The sequence below is a fragment of the Aptenodytes forsteri genome, unplaced genomic scaffold (genome assembly GCF_000699145.1).
Source record: "Aptenodytes forsteri isolate BGI_AS27 unplaced genomic scaffold, ASM69914v1 Scaffold380, whole genome shotgun sequence".
NCBI lineage: Eukaryota > Metazoa > Chordata > Aves > Sphenisciformes > Spheniscidae > Aptenodytes > Aptenodytes forsteri.
The window spans coordinates 869,618-893,871 of record NW_008794212.1 but is presented as its reverse complement, the minus strand read 5'-3'; the positions used below and the strand labels follow the sequence as shown (position 1 = coordinate 893,871).

Here is a 24,254-nt window from a genome sequence, read left to right as displayed (position 1 = left end):
GAGAACTAACATTTTGAGGTTAGCTTTTTTTTTTTTACTGTAATATACCACCGCAGGAAACTGGTGCTAATATAGTTTATTTTTAATGTTGCTTCCTCCCCAGTGTCTTGCCTCCAGGTTAGAACCTCTTGGATTTCATCAACCTACTCGATCCAATTAGACCTGCAGGCCCCCCCTTTGCTAAAACAGACAGAAGACAGATGTCAATTCAAAGCCTGGTTTTCTGCTAACAAATTTCAGAAATGGAATTTCTTCGTTCTTCACTTCTTGAAGAATGAAGCTCTTTTTGTGGGTGGGGAAATCAGGCCTTGTATTCATTTAGTTCTGGAAAACTGGGTTGCAAAAAAAAAAGGGGGGGGGGGATAAGATAAATTCTAAGCAAGAGAGAAGCTTCAGCTAACCCTCTGGAGCTAAGCAGAAAAGGTGACTGGATTAGCAATCAACAGGTAAAAAAACCTCACCCAAACTGAAAGAACAAGTAAGTTAAGAGGCCACACAAAAAGCGGGTGGCAAAGAGACAAGTATATCTTAACCCACTAATAAATCTCTAAAAGGAGAAGAGTAGTTAAAAAAAATAATGGCATGTTCTTGGAAAGATCAAGTTGTCTGTGGTATTCTGGAAATGAGTACAACACAGCAGGACACTGCAAAGCAGGCCCCTGCGCCAGCACACACCTGACCTGTGCAAAGAACTTTCAGTATAGCCTGTGGGAGACAGCCATGCTATAATTTGAGTATTCTGGGGGATGTTTGGGCTTCTGAAACAGCCTACCTAGTGACTAAATGACTTCTCTATAAGTGGCTTTAAAGGCTACACAATTACACAATTACTTTGTCATGTAACTTCATTCTTCCCATGGGAAGCAAGCAAAGAAAAACCAGACCCATTATAGTGTTGTGTTGCCTTTCTTGGTCCTCTGCAGCCTAAAGCTCCCCATCTATAAGCACGTGCTTGGTAAAAAAAAAAGTCACTGTCAGTGGTTCTGAGATGATGACAGGACATCTGTAATTAGTCTCTGTCCTCTGCACGTTCTTGCAATTGCAACCTAATGTTTTTCAATATATCTACAGTTTGCACTGATTTCAAAAGAAAATTGACTTAACTATATGAAAAAAATCCTTAACAGATTAAACCCCTCTGCTTCAACAGCAGACTCTACTCAATGCCCCAGTAGGATCTCTCAGCAGATCCGAGAACTGGGACAACTAGTATCTAATGAGCTCTACGAGCTGTGAAGAAAGGACACGCTAAGAAAACTGAGGGGGACAAAAAAAATCTCTCCCTTCTTAACAGTGGCTGAATTGGTCTGCAGGCAACACATTATATCACCCTTCAGGTAATCACAGAGGAACAGTACAGAGAGAATAATTCTCATGAAGACTGAAAACGATTGTCTTTGGAGTCACCAAATCATCAAAGCTTTGGTGGTGAAAGTGGGAACAGAAGAACTATTACATTAGCACTATGCCAATCTAAATTTAAAAACAAAACAAAACAACGTAACAAATACCACCACACTAAATCCAACAGCAGACAGTCTTACAGCGTAATACTGGCATCCTGCTCTTCTCCTGAAAGCACAAGGTCCATCAGGATCATTTTCTTCTTCTGCTTCCGATACTGGTGAGGGTACCTATACCAGAAAGCAAAGACATTCTTCCAACTGCCACATATATATAATATGTTAGTTATTTATTATACAAGTCTATATTTATATAATATGAACTGCCACATTTATGTATTAAATGCAAGCTTCTCTGAAGCATAGCTTAGAAAAAGAAAACAAACTCATAGTTTATGCAAGTATCTTTTATGTATATCCACTGTCCAAGAGAGTCATTCTCCATTTCAAGCTAGACTGGCGAAATTACAGGCAACTGAAATTTCTACCTTCTGTACACTGAGGTTTTGTAACAGAGTATATTACCTGCGGGAACTCATCTTCATCTGAACTGTGGAAGTCATACTGTTTAATATCACTCTTGTTGATAACAGGCAAGGGCTCAGCAGAGGGCTGTTGAGGAGTTACTACACACTCTATTTTAGGTTTCTTTAGATACTTCTTCTTTTGACGTACAACATCTGACACCTCCTCCTTTAGAGATGAATGATGAGGATGCTGTTTGTGAAAAACAAACAAAAGTTTTTTAAAAAATAAAGTCATTAACCTTTCCTCTTCTCATGCCTTAAAGACATGACTGCTTATCTTCCAAAGCCTCTCAACATGCAGCATCTGCAGACTATTCCAGACACATACGGCAAAATTTATTCAAAACATTAAAAAAACCCAGAACTTTACCTCTGACCGTCTTTACAGATATTTATTAATAATTTATTAATAAACAAACTGAAAGCCGTATGACTACCTAAGACGTTCCTTGCTTTGCAGTACACTCAGTATATTGTAACTGGAAATCCTATTCCAATTATTTTCTGAAACCTCAGTTTTCTGTGGCAAGCACTTTCAATTTTCTGAACTGCTCAGATATGTTCAAAATAAATGATCTAATTCGTTTCGCGTTTCTCAGTTTGTATGTTTGAAAAGATGCAATGTTACTCGGTTTTGCTGTTTAAGACTTTGCTAACATAAGACCTCTGTAGCAAGCAACGCCATCAATATTAAACGGTTCACTTGAACACAAATGCTATTAAACTTCAAAGCTTTTAAATTAAAAGGAAGATTACTTCACTTGCAAAATTCTCAATTACAAGTAAAAGCCAGTGCAGTTTTGAAAAAGTGTTTAAATTTACCCCAAATTGCCACTTATCAATAACCGTCTGACTGAAACTAAGTCCAGTAATGGAGCTCAGCCTCATAACCGGAGATGAGAAGGACAAGGCGTAACACAATTCCTGCAGGAGAACCACGGCCAGGGATTTGTATTAATTCAGTGACCACTAGGTGTCGCGGGTGCTAAACACAAATTTCAAAAGGTCTTCAACACTCCAGCCTTCCATCCAAGCGTTTTGTAACAACTACCGTTTCAGGTGATTCCCTCAAAAAGACGTCTTAATTAGAAGTTGGGTGCATTATTTTTTTCCTGTCACGTTAACAGTGGAACATCAGGTCTTATCCTTTTTCTATACTGTACTCAGTTCAGTGAGCTTACCTATAATAATGACATTAAAATGGCTTGCAGTGGAAACTTGTTTTTTGGTTTTGGTTTGTTTGGGGGGGTTTGTTTGTTTTAAAGACATGACCATCTAGTATTTATGTTTAAAGCACAGATAGCTCCTAAGAAGGACAAAAGATACTTATGGCTTAAGCAACATGATATGAAGAAGTAGAAATAAGACAAGCAGAACAACCATTTGTAGTAATACAATTATGCTAAGATTGGAAGCAGTTAATTTTGCAATTAATGCCCATATTAACTGCAAAAAAAAAAAGCCCCAAACCTTATTCTTAAAACATTAACCCGAGATGGATACATTTGTCAGTACTGCTGCTTGTAGTGTAAGCTGCTTATGACTATACTATTATCTTTCATTTAATTCTGTTGGAACCGCATGACACCAGAACCAACAAATGCAGTCATAGTCACGGTTAACTAGGATCCTCCAGAAAAAAGTATTTTAATTATATTCTGCACAGATGTAAAGACTGTCCTCAGAGGAAGATCGTAATAAGTATACAAAACATTACGATCTGATTCGGTACTGGATCTGACCAGTGACAGAAGATACAGAGTTCCCTTTGATGTATTTTTCCTATTTTTTTTTTTTTTTTTTTTTTTTTTTTTTTTTTTTTTTTTTTTTTTTGAGTGGAATACGTTTCTTCATGAGACAAGAAAAAAAGAAAACCATTAAAGTTTAGCATTTCTAGCTATGGATTATTCTTATATTACTACTTCTCTGGATGTTACTAACAAGGTCAATTATAAAAATAAAACTAGATCCACAGGGTTTCTGTACATATTAAAAGAAATGGAAAGGAAGACTTTGTCAAAGTAGCCTTAACTACAGCATTCCACAACTTTGCTAGTTTTAGAAAGACAAAATAACTAGTGCGTGATACACAGCAACTCAAGTCTTACATCCTTCTGCACTCATCTTCTCAGAGCAGCCTTCCATCCCTTTGCAGAAACTAAGGGTTCCCAAATTTAGCCACTTTCTTCCACCTTCCTTTGTTTGCTACTTACCTAATACTGAGGGCCAAGCAGTGGCAGATACAAAAATGCCTACTCGGTATTACTGAGAAGTGTACAGGCCTCAGTAATAACAAACTACTACATATTCCAGTAAGTGGTTTTTTTAAACATTAGTTGCTTGCAACGTTTTTTAGCTGTCAACAAGACATAACAGTTGCATTCTTGTGCCTGGAAACATTACTAATCAAAGATCACTTAAACAGTCAGAACAGTTTCTAGAATCCTTTGGCCTTCTAGCTGTAATTCAGTAAAATCCTGTATTTTCAGGATAGTTATCTTTGCACTGAGGGCCAGTCAGTACCCATGGACAACGCTATCAGAAAAATTCAGTGCTCTAGTCTCCTTTGAAGGGAGAGGGAGAAATAATTCACTATACTTTGCAATCTCATGGAGGTCCTGATGTCCACTTAACACGTTCATGTTTACATCACCTTACAATGAAAGAGACAGGACTGAGAAGGAAAATGAAGACTACTACAATGCCCTTGTTTAAAGAAACAAACAGCAATGCCAGCCAATCATTTTAAAACTTAGGTGGGAAAGACAACAAACGTTAAACTGGAAGCAAGCATAGCAGTCTCCTGGTATCCCACCTTCAAGTATGGCAGCCTCCTACTCAGTTTTCCAATGCAAATATCTGCAGGGTATATCCTAAAGAATGATGAAACCGGTAACAAGAGACTCACAGCAGAAGAAAGCTTACCTTAACTTTACATTCTTGAACTTTGTGATGATTTCCATTATGAAGAGCGGATGGAGTTGTGCTCATCTCTTTTTCAGGTCTATTAAGCTTCACTTCATTGAGGATTTCGCCTCCATAATCACCCAAATGGTACCTTAAAAAAACACAATTAAAAATATAATACTGCATTTCCACTGGGAAATGTCTGAAAGACAGAACGGGCAGACAGTCTATGTAAAGCCCTTCTATTTCAGCTTCTGAAGTTTACGGTGCTAGATAAGCCTTCAGCCACGCACGTGTGGCAGAAGACTAGCATCCATACAGAAATAAGTTACAGGAGGTGTTTTCAAACCTATTTGATGAAAATTAAAACCTTGGTGTTATAAATTACTTCTTACAGATATAATCTGCAATTTTACCTTTTCTCAACAACTTCTAATGTTAAATGCAATAGCTCGCGTTTTGTTTTCTCTCTTCTCTTAATCATCTCCAAAATTGTTATGGCTCTGCTAAACTCTCTTCTTAATTTCAACATCTTCTCATAAGATGCTTCATCATTCTTTCGGTTCTATTGAAAAAGATTAAACAAATTTTAAGTCAAAAGCAAAACCTGTGAGGCTGAAATAGCAAAAAAAGTAACATAATGCTGTTGCAAGCGAGAATCATACAAGTACACTCAGAAGAAACTTCTCCTAAAGCATAACCTAGTTGGTAGACAAAGCCACAAAAAGCAAACAAACCCCAACTTTTAAGATTTAGCTGAAAAAGATCTTTTCAGCCATTTCCCCTCATGCTTTCTTTGCTCAGATCCGTATCAACCCAGTGGAAGTTTGTCAGAACAAGGAATTCAAGATGTGGTTCCTAAAACACTTTTTCCACTTTGATTCTGCACACAATAAGGTTGTGTACATATGTGTACAAAGTTGATGTAAAATGCCGAGTAATTACAGATTTCCTATAGTTCAAATCAATTCATGCTACAAACAAAACCTGCACTATTTACTCCATGGCAAATAGAAGATTGTTTTCCCCTTTTTCACAGAAGGGGAAGTACACAACCTAGCAAGTCCCACAACTGCTTGTTTATGTGCCAATACCTATAAATCGCCCTTTGAGTTTCAGCTTTCTAAAAAATGGACAGACTGTAAATTGTCTATAGAGAACTGATGGATTACACATTGACTGCATCATTTAGCAGGTTTAAGATTTAGCTGGTCATCCAATATTGCAACTATTAATAGAGACAATCAGATCAGTAACTGTGGATACCATAGGACAGATCCTGCAAGATGCTGGACAGGAATCACTGCAGGATTTAAAAATGACAAATTTAAAACAGTAAAGCTTGACAAGTTACCTTTCTTGTCTGCATCTTCTCAGTTCTCCTCCGGAAGGCAACGTAAGGGTCGTTGTTAGTGGAGCCATCCCTCTTTTCTTGTTTGATTTGGGGAATGAGAGATGGCCCTCTGCAATTCTTACGCTTTCTTACCCAGTAGTCATATACGGCCTTAATAAGGTAGTCATCCTCATTTAGCAGCAGTTTAGCTTCCTGAAGTGTTACAAGCTAAAAGAGAAAATTCAAGAGGTGCAACTGAGATGGGGGTGGGGTGGTGGTACAGGGAGAAAGTCACCGCACATTCACATCTCTTGTACACTTTCTAAATAAGCTTGATTCTTTTCTAGCACTAGCGAGTAAAGGAAGGAAAAAATATTGATCTAAACTGAAGTACTTAAGCCACCAGTTGGTCTTCCTAAGTTAAATATATAGTTCCCAACTTTTCTGACCCAGTATCATCATCATCTCAGAAACTTCCACACAGTAGTCTACAACTTCATCAATTTTTCATGAAATCTGAAAACACTGTTTGAAACAATTATAAGCACAGGACACAAATGATTTACTACAGTCTGCAGATCATGATTTGGGAATCACTTTAATTTGACTATTTTTTTCCTAAAAAAAGAAGTTTCTTATCAGTTAGCCATTATTAACATATGATTGTTTGCAGTTTAATGTTGATTCCTCTAGAAGATATTTTACTGTAGACAGAATATACTCTGTAGTAAATTAGTTTCTTAATTTTACCCCCAAAACGTTTACTTTGTGATAGAAAAGGATAAACAACTGTCCCTGTTTATTACAGCCCAGAAACACAAAGACATTCACTTCTTAGGTAAGTTATTCCAGTAGGAGGTAGTTAAACGCAGGTAATTAAATGATAACTTTTTTTTCCATTTTATGTTAAGCTTTTTATATGGAAATCAGACTCCAAATAAATGCAAAAGCCATCATTGACTAACTAGTACATTAGTATAACATGCTCATATGATCTTAAACCCATTCATTACATAAAAAGAAAATATCTCTAGTATTGCTTAAAATAGAAGTCGGACAGCACTTCATCTTCCCTATAATCTGAAAAATATCAACTGAACAACTTAAATTTGCAGATTTGCAACATGTCAAAATATGTTAAATCTTGTCCCTACATTAGGATAAGCAGAAAAAGAAACAATACAATTCAGAAAAAGGATATCCTAAGTGTAACCACTGCTACTATAAGCGTTAATTCCAGCCAGAATAGAACAAAACCCTTGCAATCTACAGGAGAATTAGAAAAACATTGAGCTGTTTTTAAAAGAAAGACCGGGGGGGTGGGGAAAAAAAAAAAAAAGGAGGTCACTAATCCCTCTGTGCTTATGACCTTATGCAGCATTAAAACAATAATTTTGTATCTCTTCTACCTAGAATGGACATTAGCCTGGTTAATCAAACACACATACTCACCAACATACCCCATCTATATGTAAAAGTTGATATGATTGTGTGGGTAGCTAATACACAACTTAAACATCATCCCATCACTGTGAATATTGCTTAAAAATAATTTCAGTCTTGTTTGTCCTTTGTTCCCCTTTTTTCCATTAACGTATTTCTTAAAAAAAAAAAATCAACTCTGCCTTGAGGACACAGTTAGAAAAGTTACATTTTGGCCTCGCTTGCTTGTTTTCGCAAGTACCACCAGTAACGTGGATGCAGAGTCCCTATCTTCCTTGCTTAAATCAGGTTATCAAAATGCCCAAGAGGAATGTCTGGAACCCTCCCCTTGGCAAGGAAGGCATTCCCACCAGCATCCTTTTATATTTGAGAGGTAAGTCACGTAAACTGTAAGTGAATTGTGTAGTAGCCCGAAGTGGGATTCGAGAGCATTATAACCCCATGTGGGGAAGGAATCTGCCAGGCAGCCAAACTTCTTTGGTTCTCAGGCTCCAGTAGCCTGCAAAAGTTGTTTTTATCTCAACATTCCTAACACAGAGCTCAGGACAGAGCTACTCAACATCAGCTGAAAATTTTCTGTAGCCCAAAAGCAGGACAAGAAGCTTGAACACACACATCGCAATCCCTGAAGTTAGGCAGAAAATACTACACAGGCAGTCCCACAGAAATTTCATCTACAAAGAGGGATTTCTCATTATACACTTTACCTTCAAGAGGGAGCCTACGTTATAAGAATCAATTACAATACTTCATGTACACATAAGATCTTTTCTGTCATGGACTTCCTTAAATAAGCACTTTCTGGTTCAAAATACTCCTCACCTCTGTAATGCTTCAGTGCTACTTACATTTAAGGGAAAGAGAAAGGGGCAGCTGCCTACACAGAAAAATCCATATTCTTGTAATATCTGATTTTAGGAAACCATCTTTCAATTCTTAAATTTAACTTCATTACTCAAGCAATGAAAAGATGAAACCACCATAAGAAGGATGCAAATTAATCTTGAAAAGTGATAACCAGAACCGCTTTAACTGAAAGCCAAAACAGGGGTATCTACATCAAAGCTCTAAGAGATCCGAGTACCACATGTTCAAAAAAGTATCACCCAAGGTACTCTGCAATTTTTTTCTTCACATCCCATCTTCTTAGCATAGTAAGAAGTCTTTACCTAATCCTTGTTAAAGTTGCTCTAAGATGCAGAGAATACAACATTTTGGCCTCTTAACACATAGCATTGAACTAACCTGATTTACTATCATCAGGTAAAGTAACTGAAACAGAGCTATGGATCCTGCAACAGATTTTTCACTCCCACAAAACATCCATCTCACTGAGAAATAATTCTACCTATTTCAAACTTGCCTTTCAGAAACTGATCCTTCAGATGTAATTTTTGAGTAATGTTTTTGGCTTGAAGACCCTTCTCCAGACACTGGCCTCCTGGAACACCTCAGGAACTGACTACCAAGATACTGGTACCCTTCTGATAAAATAAGTGACTAAATAATACACAGCACATGCTTGCTTCTAAAGCAAGGAAACCAGCCTCTGAGTCTAACTTACTTTCTTGCATATATGCAGTTTCTACTACAAGGGCCCAATCTTAACAAATGCTTTGCTTCACTGTCTATGCTTCTAGGTTTCTAACCTTCAAACATCAACTGAAGTCAATGTCCACTAGTACCAAGTGAAACAAAGAATTTGGATTCTCATATACGTTTATAGCCAAATCTATACACCCACCAATCAGCACAAGCTTCTTCCATACCAACACAGGTAAAACAAGATGCTATAAGTTGTCCTCTCTAAGACACCGTGGTCAGGAATTAAAATTTAAAGACAAAAGCTCCCTCCCCACCTGTTTTTTCTAAGTTACCAATACTGACAATAAGAGACAGCAATGTGATTTCTCTGTAACTGCAGACTCACACAAAACATGCTCATCCTGTTAGTAGGAAATAAAACAAACTGAAAAACAAACAAAAAAAACCACCCAGAACCACCCCACCAGAAAACTCAGAAATCAAAAAGCCTCAGTGATTTCTTAACACAGTACAGTACCTGACTAGAACTGGCTTTTTCAAGTCTGTCAACCATTATTTCAAACTGCAGCGGCTTGATTTCCATCTTCCGATTTAGTCTGTTCAGTAAGGTTTCATCCTCAGAGTCCATATCATAATCTGGCTGTTCGTTGTCCAGATTAAAGGCTGAAAGAAAAATATACATGCACATAAAAAATGAAATGCTTGGTATATAACATATGATGAAAATATAGAAATGCGCATCTGACAATCAGAAATCAAAAACGATCAATAAAATTTCAGATTAGCACATCTCTGCCGTAACACCTTTTTCTTTATGCTAAAAAGTTTCCCCATATAACAGCTGCAAGACAGTAGTTAGAAGTTGCTTGTCTCTGACTTCCAATATGAGGGGAATCAAAGAAGTTTCATTTTATTTTAAGTGGCTTGAAGGGGTGACAGGGAAAAAAAGCTTTAGTTTAAAAAAAATTACCACAGAGGCACAGAAACTTTAATGTATCTTTGCAAAACAAGAGCAAAAATGCTTCTTAATGCTGTTATAATACAGCTCCTCCAGAATATCACAGTAAGATTCTTAACAGTTAAGATAATTTTCAATCAAGTCCCAGACTTAGAGAAAAAGCACTTAAACTGAAGTTTCAATGTAATTTCAGTTGCCCATTTTTAAATAGTTCAACAAACCTAGGGTCTTGAGATACTTAGACTGAACTTTTTCCTTTTTTTTTTCTTCATATAACTGTGTGAAAAACTGTAAAAATGCTAGACCAATCCTGTGGGAATTGTTACTTTTTCTCCAAACCCAACTCAAGTCTAGATGTAGAACCTGAGTATTCCTCCATACTCTCCAAATAGTAAGTTCCCGACTTTACAGCAAAGCTCATGTTTTTATTTCAGATTGCACTATTCATTTTCCATACTTGGACAAAGTTTCTGGTCCTACTAAAAGCATAAGGAAGTTATCATTCAGGTGACATAGCAGAAACTAAATTTTACAACAAGTACAAGCAAACTGCAAACAACAGCAAGAATTCCTAACATGAAACGTTAATTGTACCCAATAAAACCTTGAAGAGGTGAAATGCTAACTACAACACTCCAAATAATTCAATCAACAAGTTATTGTATTAGCAGCAGTGAAGGCTTGTTGAAATATATTCTATTCTTATTAGACAAATAGCACTATCTTATCTTTATGCTCTTAACTCACGGCTATATCTGAGCGCTAACTTAAAGAAAATCTCTGCTACTGAGCTTCCCAGCATGCTTTGAGAGGACCTTAAAACAAGAACTTGGAAGACCAGGAAAGACAAGGAGCAAAAGAAAAATGCTAAAAAAAAAGTAGCTTTAAAGCAAATTATAGTATTTTCTCTCCCATGGTCTGACCAGTCAACAAACAGGTGTAAGTAGCATATTCCTTCCGTATCTCAGACTAGCCCAAGACCACTCTTTCTGTATTCCAATGCAATAAATTAGCTAAACCACTACCAGCATTTAATCAATTTGGCTATGCATGGAAACTCAGTCAGATACAGCTGAGAAGTGCTAATAAGCAGTCCCTTACCATTTTCAGCTGCAAACTGCTATCTCTTGGAAGAGACACTGCTCGACTGTACTAACTCTGACAACACCACTTGGTCAGAAGGCTTCTCTGGCCTAACACACACACTGTAAACATACTATAAAAAATTATTTCAAGAAGAAATTAATAATAATGGGCTGTAACTATGTATTAAGTGGAATTATTAATAATATCAATTTAATAATACAAGTTGCATGGCACTTGACGCTGTCATTGGGCACGTGACCCACAGCACTCCCTCTAACAATTAATAACTGTATATTAGACTTAAATTACAGCTTACAGCATCTTAAATTACAGCTTCAAACATTGGATGCTGCTTCTCCAGTGGCAGTCCGTAGGAATCAAAAGTTTTGAGATAAAAAACTGACCCAGACTTCTTTTTTAAATTCATAGTTCTGTAAAACTGCATCAAAAATGTCACCAGGCAAGACTATGCACTTGAGAGAAGAGAGAGACTGTTACAGTACCTGGAGTGACTGCCACACAATCCTGTTCAAAGAGCTGAACAGCCAGTGACTAGCCAGGTATCAATGAACTAGCTGCCAAGTATCAGTGCTGGACTCGATGAAACCAGTCTGCTACACATCACCTTTGGCTCCTGTAAGCTTTGGTCCCAGCAGAGCCGCCTGGGAGCACCGCAGTGTTGGCAACAATAGCGCATCACATCAGCCATACGCTGAAATGGAGTGAATCGTCCCACCTGAGCTGTAACCCTCACAGCCCTCAACTCCACTCCAAAGCTTCTCTCTCATACAGCACTGACCACTGTTCAAACATGGACAGAGCATGTCTGACTCCACCTGTTATTCACCAGCGTTTCAAAACACTTCAGAGCTCTCTGTGCCAAGTGCAACCTTGGCAGCTCATACTTCTCCTGCTCAATGATGCCCGATGTTGCACTTCCCCTCCACTACAATCCGTAATTCAATGACCTCTTAAGCATAAACTGCCACTTTCACCAGAAAGGAAATTGAAAAAGTTTCCCCCACCCCAAGACCATCCCCAGAGCCTACGAAACTACTACAGTCCTAATGTACACTGTGAAATCACATGCAAACAACTCTGCTCAAGGGAGGTGGCCAAAATTTTCTAGACCAGATATTCCCCATCATTTTGGAAGAGCTCTCCTAACAATAAAGCAGGTCTCTCTACTCCAAAAAACAGGTGTTTAACCATGTTCTCACAGATGACATGAGAACGTACAGAATTCCATTAAAGTCCAGAAAACGCACTGCTTGTTTACCCTCAGACAGATGTTGATCATACACCAAAAAAAAATGTCAACCTATTACCTGTCAGGTAATTCAGTAATCCCCTGCGAACAAAATGTTTCAAGGCAATTTTTCTAAACCAGAATATGAGTGAGCAGGAGGATCCCTATGACAGAGAAGACGTGATGCTGTTCACTCGTACACTGTAAGCAGTGCCAGTAAGCTTGCCTTCCTTTCCACAATGAGGAAAGGAGAGTCACTGCAAGTTTTTGAACCATGCACTTTCCTGAACCACCTTTCAGAACAGAACCAGACAGGCTCAAGTGAGATGCAACTAGCAAGAGACACTAAGACTAGCAAGAAGAAAAGAAAAAGCCCAACCATTCCGTCGACAAGCAACTTGAAAGACCAACCATCCTCAGAACGCATGATGAGTATTAGTGATAAGAAGGCGGAATCTCCACCTCAAATAGAGAAGGCAGATTACTGCACTGCCAACATCTAAAGCGACCCTATGGTGCACCTCAGCTGAAAGCAGGAGAGTCCCTCCCTCTCACTGCTCACTGTTAGCAAGTTGAACCAGTTTGCAGAGGTATCCAGTAAGCATCGGGACCGGTTCAAGATACACAGAGGTATATGCAACCAGAAGTGGAACAGGGAAGAAAAGTGGAAGCTCCCCTCCTGGCTGTTATATTTGTTCATCTGCCCCTGTGAACCACTGGCTAAGTAATATGTCGAGTCCACCTAACTTCATACGTCGTACTAAATTATTTGCTGATAAAACATCAGCTCTCTTTAGCAGTCGTTTTGAGACTTCATGAATAACAAACGAAGTGCTGAAAAACTGGGAAAATGGAAGAAACCTGTAAACCTTAAAAAAAACAAAAACAACCCCCTGATTTTCAACTCTACAAAAATATTTTGACAAATAATCAAAATGACAAGATAAAAGGTATCCAACGTGTACTTGCCAGGAATAAGTTACATTGAATAAATCCAGTCTCATTTTCTTATACAAAAAGACATTGGTACTGTGAGAACAGTAGTAGCCCTTGTCACATATCCTGCTTCTCATACCTTCCAGCAATGCTTTTCTTTGGCTAGCAATGCTTCTCACTCTATTTGTCATGTAGTTATCACTACAGTTCACTTTCAAAGAAAGGGGGTTTACACAGAGGCCGCACTTTCCACTGAAGCCGTGGAAGCAGTACTTGCATTCCACCTCCTGTTTCAATGCAGACAGCAAGGCCGCAAAGTCTCAGCAGACTGTGAAGGTCCGAGTCTCAGGAAATGCAAGGCTATCACTCTCCCTTTAGCTGCACGCAATCGTAAGGAGTTAATCAACCCCAAGCTGGCTCACCACAGCTCTGGGACACTCACGGCAGTGTCCTCCTTCCCTGAAGTTTGTCCTCTGTGAAACATACTTTCAGTGACACCCTTAATCACCAGTTTTCTTCTTTTCCCAAGCACTGAGTGCACTGCACTGGTTCCAGAAAAAGCCATTTTTCATCCCTGAGTTGGCCTCTAGTATGGCAGCTTGCTGGCTTCAAAAGCCATCACAAGACACAGGTGGTTTATGTGCTGTGTGATGTAACTATCCATCACCATGCTCTGTTTCTGCCCCTGCCATAGCAACAGATGCAACTGTTCATTCACGCCTGCAAGAACTAGTGAAGAACTAGGCTCAGCCACAGAGAGCACTGTACTTCAGATGACCTGCTACTAATTAGCGTTACAGAACAACCAATCTGCTAGTCCATGTAGTTAAAAATGGATCATCTATATCCCTTCCTCCTGGTAATTCCTGGGAGATTCTTGTGATTGACCGACAAATCTAGTTTTCCTACTCCAAAACTGCTGCCCTTCTCCACATTGCATGTTTCCACAGTGCACTGTTGGACAGGGCCCCAGTGATCCTACCAGTAAAGTTTACCTCGTATGAATGCTCAGAACTTGTTGGCTTGCTAATTGCTGTTGCAAAACCAACATCCTAGTTTACATCCCCTGCCACTTTAACCACTCCCGAGGGCAATACCCGTCAGAGGGATTTGCTTTTGTTTACTTGAGCTTCCCTAGGAACTGAGTTTATACTAACTTACAGAAATGCAATTTGTTTTTAAGTTAAGTTACATTAAACAGGGTTTAGCTTAACTAAATTAACTGATTTCATTTAGCTAACTAAATTAAGGCTGTGGTTCCACGGTCATTTTAAGCTGACATAGGCATGAGTTACCACTGAAATAAGCGCTTCCACTAGCTTCCTTCCCCAGCAAGCCACGTTCCTACCACCTTGCTTGTGCCAACACCAGCAATCATGCAATGAGCCAAGACAGAAAACTGATAAAAATGAAGGTTCACCTAACCAAAAATGAAAGATAAGCTTTCTGTCAGATCACTTCCCAGAGTTAGCTCACCCGTGAACACAACTGCCACCAGAAAGGTGCTGGCAGTAAGAAAGGAGGGGGCAGCGTTGGACCTGATGGCAGCAGATACATCTGCGCTGACCAAAAGCAAATGAAGAACCACATGAGGGTAATTATATCCAAAGCAGTAACAAAGCAGAAAACACCACCTCACTGGCAAGTCTGTAGCACTTGACTGGAACAGAGCTTCTAGCACTCCCCACCTGCACCGAAATACCTCAAGTAGGGGAGGTATCATGCAAATACCCATTTCACATATCCAGGCTGCAAGCCCACGGCCTGAACAGATCCTCTTCCTCTAAAAATGGGGAACATACAATGAATTAAAAATGGGCAATTCTCAATTACGTGAAATGCACTCACTTTGCCTTTTTTTTTTTTTTTTTTAAATTTAAAGAGTGACTAGGGTTCATTCCACACAACTTAATGAAGATTATTTGAACAATCTGGCTGTGTTACTTACGATAAAGCATTAGTTCGGTATAATTACCCTTTATATACACACATAGGTAAAATACATTATATATATACACATGTAAAATATATTAACAATATATTATATTAATATATTAAACAATATATTAACAATATATATTTTTCTCCATTCTTATTGTTTGTTAGGGACACTAGTTTTCTTACACCCATTTAACTCATTTAGCTTAATTCTAGCAGAGGTACAAGTGTACTAACTTATTCTCTTTGCTGCCTATTAATAACTTACAATGCATCTCCATGTTACTGAAACTACAAACATTCTTGGAAAAGTATTAAGCATACTGGAGTAATTAGAATAGTTCAAGGCTTTTGTTTATATTCAGTTCAAAGTCACCTGAATTGGTGCTACCTAAGTCCAGTAATGCCTGGAATCCACGCTTACTCATGAATTCCATGCCTCACAACGAAATTAACTTTTCTCTGCTTGGAACCACTGGTCTAAATAAAAGAATTATACTAGTAAAGTTAAAAATATTAAAAACCTGGCTACCAGATGAACTGCAAAATTATTTAGGTTTACTCGTAATTTTCTAGTAATAACCACCAGTAAGCATGGATTACAGTAAGTGGCCTCTTGGCTTCTATCAGTTTACGTAACTTCCCTGGCCAAAGTATTGTTGCTCTTTGTGCTTTTAGCATTAAAACAGAATTTCTAAGCAGTTTGTGTAGCATAAAGCTGCCTTGTATCACACCTACTCCAACCAGACTATGTGGGAAAAATTATCTTGGAGCACTATCTGATGTTTATCTTCAGCTCAAATGCCTTCTGTAATTCTGTCCAGAAAGACTGAGAGTCTCAACAAGACAAAGAACATTCTGGCATAATATATTTAACACTTTTAGACATATTTATTAACAATATTTACAGTGTTTCTGGCAATGTCCAACAAATAAAAGAATAAATACATTCCTCATTCAGCAGCTTCACTTCAGTTAATTCAACCTGCCTTGCTTGCAGGTTTGTTTCTTCTATTAAGGAGAGCAATACGTCATCAATTTCCTTTAGCTCATTTCTCACATTACCAGTATGATCTCTACTGTATCATAAAGAATCTTGAGCACGTTGTTTCCAAAAATCTCTCATTTTGTAAATACATGGAAAAAATAGGAGCCCATGGTGGTGAGAAATGATGCGAGGATCTTCAATATACAGCTGGGTTTGGGCTTAAGTATCTTTGCCTAACTTCAGTCGTGTTTATAAACAGACGACACACAAACATAAAATGCTTTCTCTGCTCAAATCTATGTGCAGATCAACAGCCTCTTGTTGAGGCAGATGAAAAAAAAAAGTGTGTGAGGAACAGATTATCAACACACTCTGCCTGGCAAGATCAAGTTCAATAAAACCAATACTGTCCGCACAAACTCCAAAACTAACAACTAAGGACCACATTCCTGTTCGAGGTGCTTTAGCATACCCCTGTCTATAATAGTCTTTCCAATACAACTAACACTGAAAAACACGGATCTGTGACAAGAAGAGTTTTCTCTGCAGAGACCCAGGACTGAATTTGTGCTTCACCATAAAGGACTGACAAGTCACTGCAATGATTGAATCTAAGGTTTTTGCTACGAAGACGACTCCTGGGAGAAGTCCAAGTCACAAAATAACCCCCTAGAACCACATGCTGCAAAGGACAAACATGATTTGTGTGCCAAGGAACAACCAAACTATAAACGTGTGTCACGGAACATCAACTAAAAAGAAGTGTTAAAATTAATCCAGAGACCACTATAATTAACTACAAGTTTAGATTAATTAATTAGATCTTTTAAGACCTAGGAAGCTAAACTCATGCAAAAGAATACTTCCTTTTATCTATAAAATAGATCCCTACAGAAGTTCCCTACAGAAAAGGAACTCCATACAGTTTTAGCAAAATGCAGAGAAAAAAAACCTGTTACCCATAGCCCAGAAAACATCCATGCTATAGTGAATAGCTTAAACTCCACTGTTAGCACAGCTGAAACTGAACCTTCAAGAACCCTATTACTATCAGTAGAATGAAGGCTGATTTCATTACAAAAAAACTCTTCTCTTATCGATCTCCATTTACATAGAACTTTTGAGTTAACAGGCATTCCAGACTCATTCAACGAGCAAGACAACCCTTCTTCCACACCCTGCATTAGTATAAGCAACTAGGAGGCAGCTAGGCTAGTTCAGTTAGTTATTCCTTCTCAGAATTAGGGGAGGGGGGGGGAAAAAAAAAAAAAAAAAAAAAAAAAAAAAAAAAAAAAAAAAAAAAAAAAAAAAAAAAAAAAAAAAAAAAAAAAAAAAAAAAAAAAAAAAAAAAAAAAAAAAAAAAAAAAAAAAAAAAAAAAAAAAAAAAAAAGAATGGCTTGATCAACAATACTGGATGACCAACAGACAGGATAGAGTACATAGAGATAGAATATCAGCACAGAGCCCATAAACAAATACAGCAGGAAAAATCTCACCTTCAACCTTAAATTATTCCAGAACTTGAGATACTTGAATTTACATATATAAATCCCCCTTGGATTTTTGAGCCCTCCCACTTTCTGAATATGGTAGCAACTTTGTCCTCAAGACCGTTTGAACATTACTCAATTTAAATAAAGTGGGGAGGCGGGGAACAAAACCCAACATTTGTTAACTTACGTTGAATGTGAATGAACTGCTTTGGTTGCTTAAACTCTCCTTTGTACAAACGATTGTAATAGTTGACATTGCTCTCCGCTTCAGGGACTGGGATAACCATGCTCTCTTTCTTTTCTCTGAATACTTGTTGTGCTGAGATAGCCCGTTGCAAATGATGTTCCTGCAAGAGGAAAATTTAAGAGTTTCTTTATTTAGGTATCAGTATATAGAAGCGCATACAACGACAGTGGGAGAAAAGGATGACTGTTGTTCTGGTGTTCTACAGGAGACCCAGGTAAAAGAGTTGAGGCTTTACTGTATCTTAGAGGACAGCAGGATGCTTGCTTCCAGGTTAGAGACAGGAGAAGATGTGTTCTCCATCATTTAGCATACTGTGGGGTTCCTAACTGATAGGAGTCTTAGAGCTCCAGTGAATGTAAGGCAGGACTACAAACAGATGAAAAGAACCCTTTGTTCAGACAATAGCACACACCTTCTACCAGACTGGGAAAAAGTCAAACTTTCAAACTACACGAAATAACCTTAGTAGAAAATTAGGGCTGGTATAAGGCAAACCCATCAAAACCTGTCATAGAGAAAATTTATGCAACATCAGTTAACAGATGCATAGTAAGTCCTTTGAAGTATTATAAGCAACAGATTCAAATCAAAAGAAAAGCTAATTTCATCATTCCTGTCTACCCAGCAATTCTTACCAGCTTGCTTTCTTTAGAAGTTCAGCTAGTTAAAAGCAACAGAAAGAGCAGTCCTCACAGAATAACACTTGAAAAGTATGGGCTCCCTAAACAGGTATCACTTAATTTCATTCTTAAAGGACAGGAGTCACAATTTCTACAGAATCATTTCAAGTGAAATAAAGATCACAATAAGTGTATTAGTTTACAAAGATTTTTTCACACAATTTCATTAGTTAACTCACTGAAACCCATCTACTGTTGCAAGTCAGCACTAACCTGTAACTTTTCTCTCAAAGATTTTTCACAAATACTCATGTTAAACTTTGGCAAAGACAACCAGTACAACTGCAGTATTCTGATTCATGCTACTGTCTATGTATCATTTCAGTGCAGTCTGCAGAACATCTGATATGAACTGACCAGCGACAAGAGGAGACATCTGGCAGACTGTCAGATGATGGGATGATTTTGAATGTTGCCCCTCTCGCTGTCGCCCTCCTTGAGCCAGAGGCTGGCAGCTGTACAGAGCATACGTGTATGCTTCAGACCCTCCAGTGCAGTCTACTCATTTAAAACATTACAACAATGTCTCATGCTAAGACTCCAAATGGCTAAGTTGGCACATGCTGCCTTCTGTGTGTCCAGTAAAGAGGAAGAGTGGTAGTCTTCACCAGGACGAGATCTTAAATCACCACAGCCATTTACTTGGGAAAGTTAAGTCATGAGTTCTCCGGCCCTCTAAGTCAAACATAAAACAAGCAAACTGCAGTCTCCCAGCAGATTAACTACTAGTCTCTAGCAGAACCAGGAGCCTCAAAGTTTCGTTCTGCTTTCATTACTCTCCCCTACAGCAGAGTTCTTGCCTCCAGCTTCCAAAATTTGAGGGGAGGGAGGATGACACAGCAGAGTATCAACTTGAAATTGAAGCTCAGCTCTGTCATAGACCTATGCAGCCTTACCTTGCCTATTCCAGGGGCTTCAGGTTGTCCTCTAGCCATTCCCACACACCTGACTGCTGGAAAGAGTATTTGTTCTGAACGGGGGGGGGGGGGGGGGGGAGGGGGGGAAACAGACTTTGCTACTCAATCTCCTCCTTTGGTTTTCTGGGCTACGCCTCCCCACAATTAACACCAGCGACTATCCTGCGTCACAAGAGGCCAGGCATCAACACCACAAATGGGAGAACCAGCCAGTGTTTCGGTAACTTGACTGCAATGCTGTCTGGCAGACATGGCGGTCTTGCAGGCAGAGATTCTGTGCTACACACTTGGTAAATTCTCTCAAGAACAGAATTTCTTCCTCTTTAATTCTACAGAACATTATTTTTAAAAAAGGATGGTGAATGAAAGCAAATCTTTAAAAATATGTAAATGATATTTAATAAATTACACCCTCTTAAATATTAAGATATTGCAGAAATGCAAATAATGCAATTTCTGCAAAATTAGAATATAACAAATCAGTGACTGGAAGAGCAGCTTGGGGAATCTCCTGCAGCAGATGAAGCAACATTAAATCAAACTATCAGGCTCCCAAGTGAATGCTATTAGAATTAAGACAAGCATGCAATCAAATATCTGGTGTGATCTGGTTGAGTTACTACATACTGAGTAAATCTGTCACTCCACCATTAAAATGTGTCTTGGAGAGCTTCACAGCGCTGAGTAGGTAATTCAACTAAAATAAAATTTGCTTCATTACTGTGTTGCTTTCAACTGATGTCCCTAGAGTCGTCCCTAACAGTTAATACAGTACACAGGAGTACCACAGAAATGCTGTTAGGAAGGACTTGTGGAGGTTATCTGTCCACCTCCCACTTGAAGACAGTTATCTCCGACACTAGATAGGTCAACCATGACTTTCTCAAGCCTGAAAACCTCCAGTTTCCACAGCCCCTCTAATTAACCTGTTTCAGTGACGTACTAACCCTCTTTTGCCAGAAGTAACAAGAGCAGTTCCCTCACCCTCTCCTCAGAGCAGCTACAGTCTAAGCTTTTAGCCACTCTGGCAGCCCACTGACAGATTATCTTCCAGTTTCTCAACATCTTTGAGAGATCTGGGGAAAGCAGAGTAACAGGAAAGAGCATTCCAAGAGCAGCCTCACCACTGACAAGCGGAGGAGCATCATAACTTCCCCGTAGCCACGCTCCTCCTAACATAGCCCAGTTTACAGCACGCCTTAGCCACACAGTGTGCACACACCCGTGGCCCATCGCCTGGTCCTTTCTTTCCATCAGTGCTGCTCCACAGCCAGGCAGTTCCCTGCCCGTATCGATGCACAGTGTTATTATTCTGCCCCAGGTACAGAAGTTGTGCACTTCTCCTAACTCCACAACGCTTCAGCTGGGCCAGTCCTCAAGTTTCTCAGCATCCACAGAGACAGACGCTCCACTGTTGGCAAGCCAACCACTCCTCCTAATGTAGGATCATCAACAAATTTGCTGAGGATGCATTCTGTACACAGCCAACCAACTGAAGCCAACCAACTTATAGTTCCCCACCACACCCGCAAAATAAAACAAACCCAGGCACACTTCTAAAACGGGATTAAATAACTTGTGAGAAGCCACACTAGTCCACAGTGGCCTAAGTAATGAATGGGTAAGTAAGATTTAACTTTTAGAAAAAGTAGAGAAGAAGGACACACAGCAACCAAAACTCAAAACATCTTTTAGCTCCATAGCCCATTAAACAGTGCAGATGAGCAATTCAGATTCTCAGTTTTTGTAACACTGCTAGTAAGCGTACAGAGTTCCCAAGGAAAATCTGACAATAGGTGTTAGTACTCACTTTACTATAAAAAGCCTTCAAGCATAACACAGCTTTCAAACAGAAAAGTCTTAACAGTATTACTGTCACTCATCAAACAGTACAGCTCCAAGAGACAGATAAGCAATGTAATTTTTAAAATTAGGAGGGGGGGGGAAGTCTTTCTGCTGAACATGAAGTTAAGGAAAACGAAAATTTTAACTCCTGAAACAGTTCTGTTTAAACAAACTCTGAAGACTTTTATATGAAAGTTGGTCTAATTAAATGGCTCTATTAAACCTGAAAAAGCTTTTTTAAAGACAGATTTAGTAACTGGCATACAAATACACCTTTGTCTATTTTTTACCTTTTCTTATGGTTTTGAAAGACACACACCGTATTTGAACTTGTACTTCATTCTGAAGTAGGGGAGATAAAAAGATCTCATACAAAATACCTGAACGCTAGAGGAAACAATGATGACAGCAAACAGAACATGCTGCCATGGGAATAAAAAGGAGTACCTGTCAAAGAGTTATTACCCACTAATTCCTTAAAAAGCACATCCAAACCTTTCTCACTAGTTTGACTAAAAAATTTCAAACAAACACAGTTTAGATAGTCCTGTTTCTTCAACTAACAGCATAACAGAATTAGAAATATCTAAATGTTTAGTGTATGTAACTGCTGCTTTAGCATATTTACACATTAAAACAAAATTGTTCTCCAAGTGAAAGATTCATCTCTCTAGATGCACTTCAGCCACGCAGGTACCTTCACTCTACAATCACCATACCGACAACAGTTTACAGCAAATTGCTCAAGTCACTGGCTTTATATAATCCAGTATGCTTACCTTGGTGCAGGCAGCCTGTCCTGCCAGCATGAATCCACTCATTCCGTATAAAGTGCCACAGAAGAGTACACTGCACCTAGCAGTCTCACACCCCCACCTTCGAAGCTCCAATCCAAATGACTTGACAGCCATTCACAACAGGGTTGACACAGAGAATAAGTATCAGCTTTAGTTCAGAACAAGACTTGAAATCACGCCTCTGAACCCATAGTGAGACACTGCAATCCTTGCTTTATTTTTTCCTCAAAGGGGAAAACCAAAAAATCCTACGACACTGGTACCTAAAAATACTTAGCTTTGGTTGCACACGTTCAGAACCCGGCTCAAAGTCCAAATCAGAACGAGGTACCTTCACTGCTACGTCCTTTCACACCTGAAATACCACAGGTTTCCTGTTCTTTCTAGACTTTTTATCTGGGAGTTTCTTCACTATGGAAAAAAGTTTAACAATTGTAATAAGTCAACAGGTAATATTCTCCTAAAGATTATTTTTGTTAAGCTTTAAGGGAAACAGTGATCGATACGGAACATTATTTTTACCCATTAGAACTATATTTACCAACACACTCCCTTTTATTTTGCTGCTGCAAAACAGAGCGCTTGGATCCTACAGACCAGTTTGGTTTTATCCTCATCCTTTAAGTTCCCTGTTGCCATCCCCCATAGTACTCTCTCTGAAATAGTTTATCATACTTTAAATAAATGTGCTAGTTTTTTGGATGAGCATGGTTGGAGATGCCTACGGTTGAATACCATCTTCCCGCTGAAAAGCTGATCTGTCTCAATTACGAAACTGCAATGAGCAATTCCATGTTGGATATAGACACCCTAGAAGACGAACCTTTAAGACTAAACATATCTGTTCCCTTCTTCATTCCTTAAAACTATACTATACGAGCGATGCTACAACTCTTTAAAAGGTTATTTCACCACTTTTATTCACTTACTAATATTTACATTTACGCTGCGAGGTAGAAAGTAATGAAACATATTATAGTTTACTGTGACACTGTTTAAGAATTTCCTCTCTGCCAGTCCTTTCACAACAGAGCTTCAGGCCACACAATTTACATTAGATATTTGCAACACTGTAGACTTTAATGAAAGAAGTATCTTGACAGATGTTACCGAGAGTTAAGGGAAACAAAACATAACATACCACAGCTTAGCTTAGCTGTTAAAATCAACTCTCTTAACAAGATAGATGGCTCTAACTCCATAGCACTCCACGGTAAGTATGATGGAAAAGTTAATTTAGTAACAGCTTTACCTACTCAAAATAACCCATTTCTAGGCCAACCTAGAGTCAGCCTTCCACTCTACCTGCAATCCAGAACAAAATTAAAGCAAAGAAAATAAGGAAAACTTACTAAAGCCTAGAGATCCTATTTGCTCAACATTATATTCCAACTAGGAAATACAAATTAATTGGCATTTTTATCTTTAATACGGAGACGCAGAACCAAAAAGTACAGAATCTTAACCTGAAGCGTGCAGACTCATCTTGCAAAGTCTCAACCACAGCTAGTAACGCCTGTTGACAACACTTACAGAAAAAAGTGTCATGAAGCTCAAAAGCCTCTCCCCCTTCTAAAGCCACAGCCCTACCTACTCCCTTTGCACATCTCTTCCCCCATGTTTTTATGAAGATTTCTGGTTTTTTAATAAAGATTTCCAGACAAAAGCGTAACTGAAGCACCATCTTTTGTTTTCTTCTGTGGTTAACCCTTTCAATCCTTAACTGCCAGAAGAAACATTGCCAACAAATATTTATCGTCCTCAGTGAAGAAAGAGCTTGATATTTTCTATCAAGCAGGATTCATTTGTCTCCACAACACCAACAGGATGAACCTCTTCTTTGAGCCGTTAGCAGCCTACTGGCAATGCTTTTTTTTCCTTTAAAAAAAAAAAAAGAAAAAAGAAGAAAGAAAAAAAAAAAAATAAAGCGGGAGAGGCCGGGTACAGGAGCGGGGCGCCCGC

At 38.7% G+C, this 24,254-nt stretch overlaps 1 protein-coding gene across 1 annotated transcript in view; it reads right to left on the bottom strand.

The window, feature by feature from the left end:
* EPC2 (enhancer of polycomb homolog 2) overlaps positions 1 to 24,254 on the bottom strand; it is a 52,745-nt gene that overhangs the window by 15,803 nt on the left and 12,688 nt on the right. The window contains exons 2-8 of the mRNA XM_009285304.1: positions 17,994 to 18,153; positions 9,676 to 9,821; positions 6,192 to 6,398; positions 5,254 to 5,402; positions 4,856 to 4,988; positions 1,929 to 2,120; positions 1,545 to 1,634 (exon numbers count right to left, since the gene is read on the bottom strand). Coding sequence (XP_009283579.1) covers positions 1,545 to 1,634; positions 1,929 to 2,120; positions 4,856 to 4,988; positions 5,254 to 5,402; positions 6,192 to 6,398; positions 9,676 to 9,821; positions 17,994 to 18,153 — 1,077 coding nt within the window. The remainder of the gene's footprint in view (positions 1 to 1,544; positions 1,635 to 1,928; positions 2,121 to 4,855; positions 4,989 to 5,253; positions 5,403 to 6,191; positions 6,399 to 9,675; positions 9,822 to 17,993; positions 18,154 to 24,254) is intronic.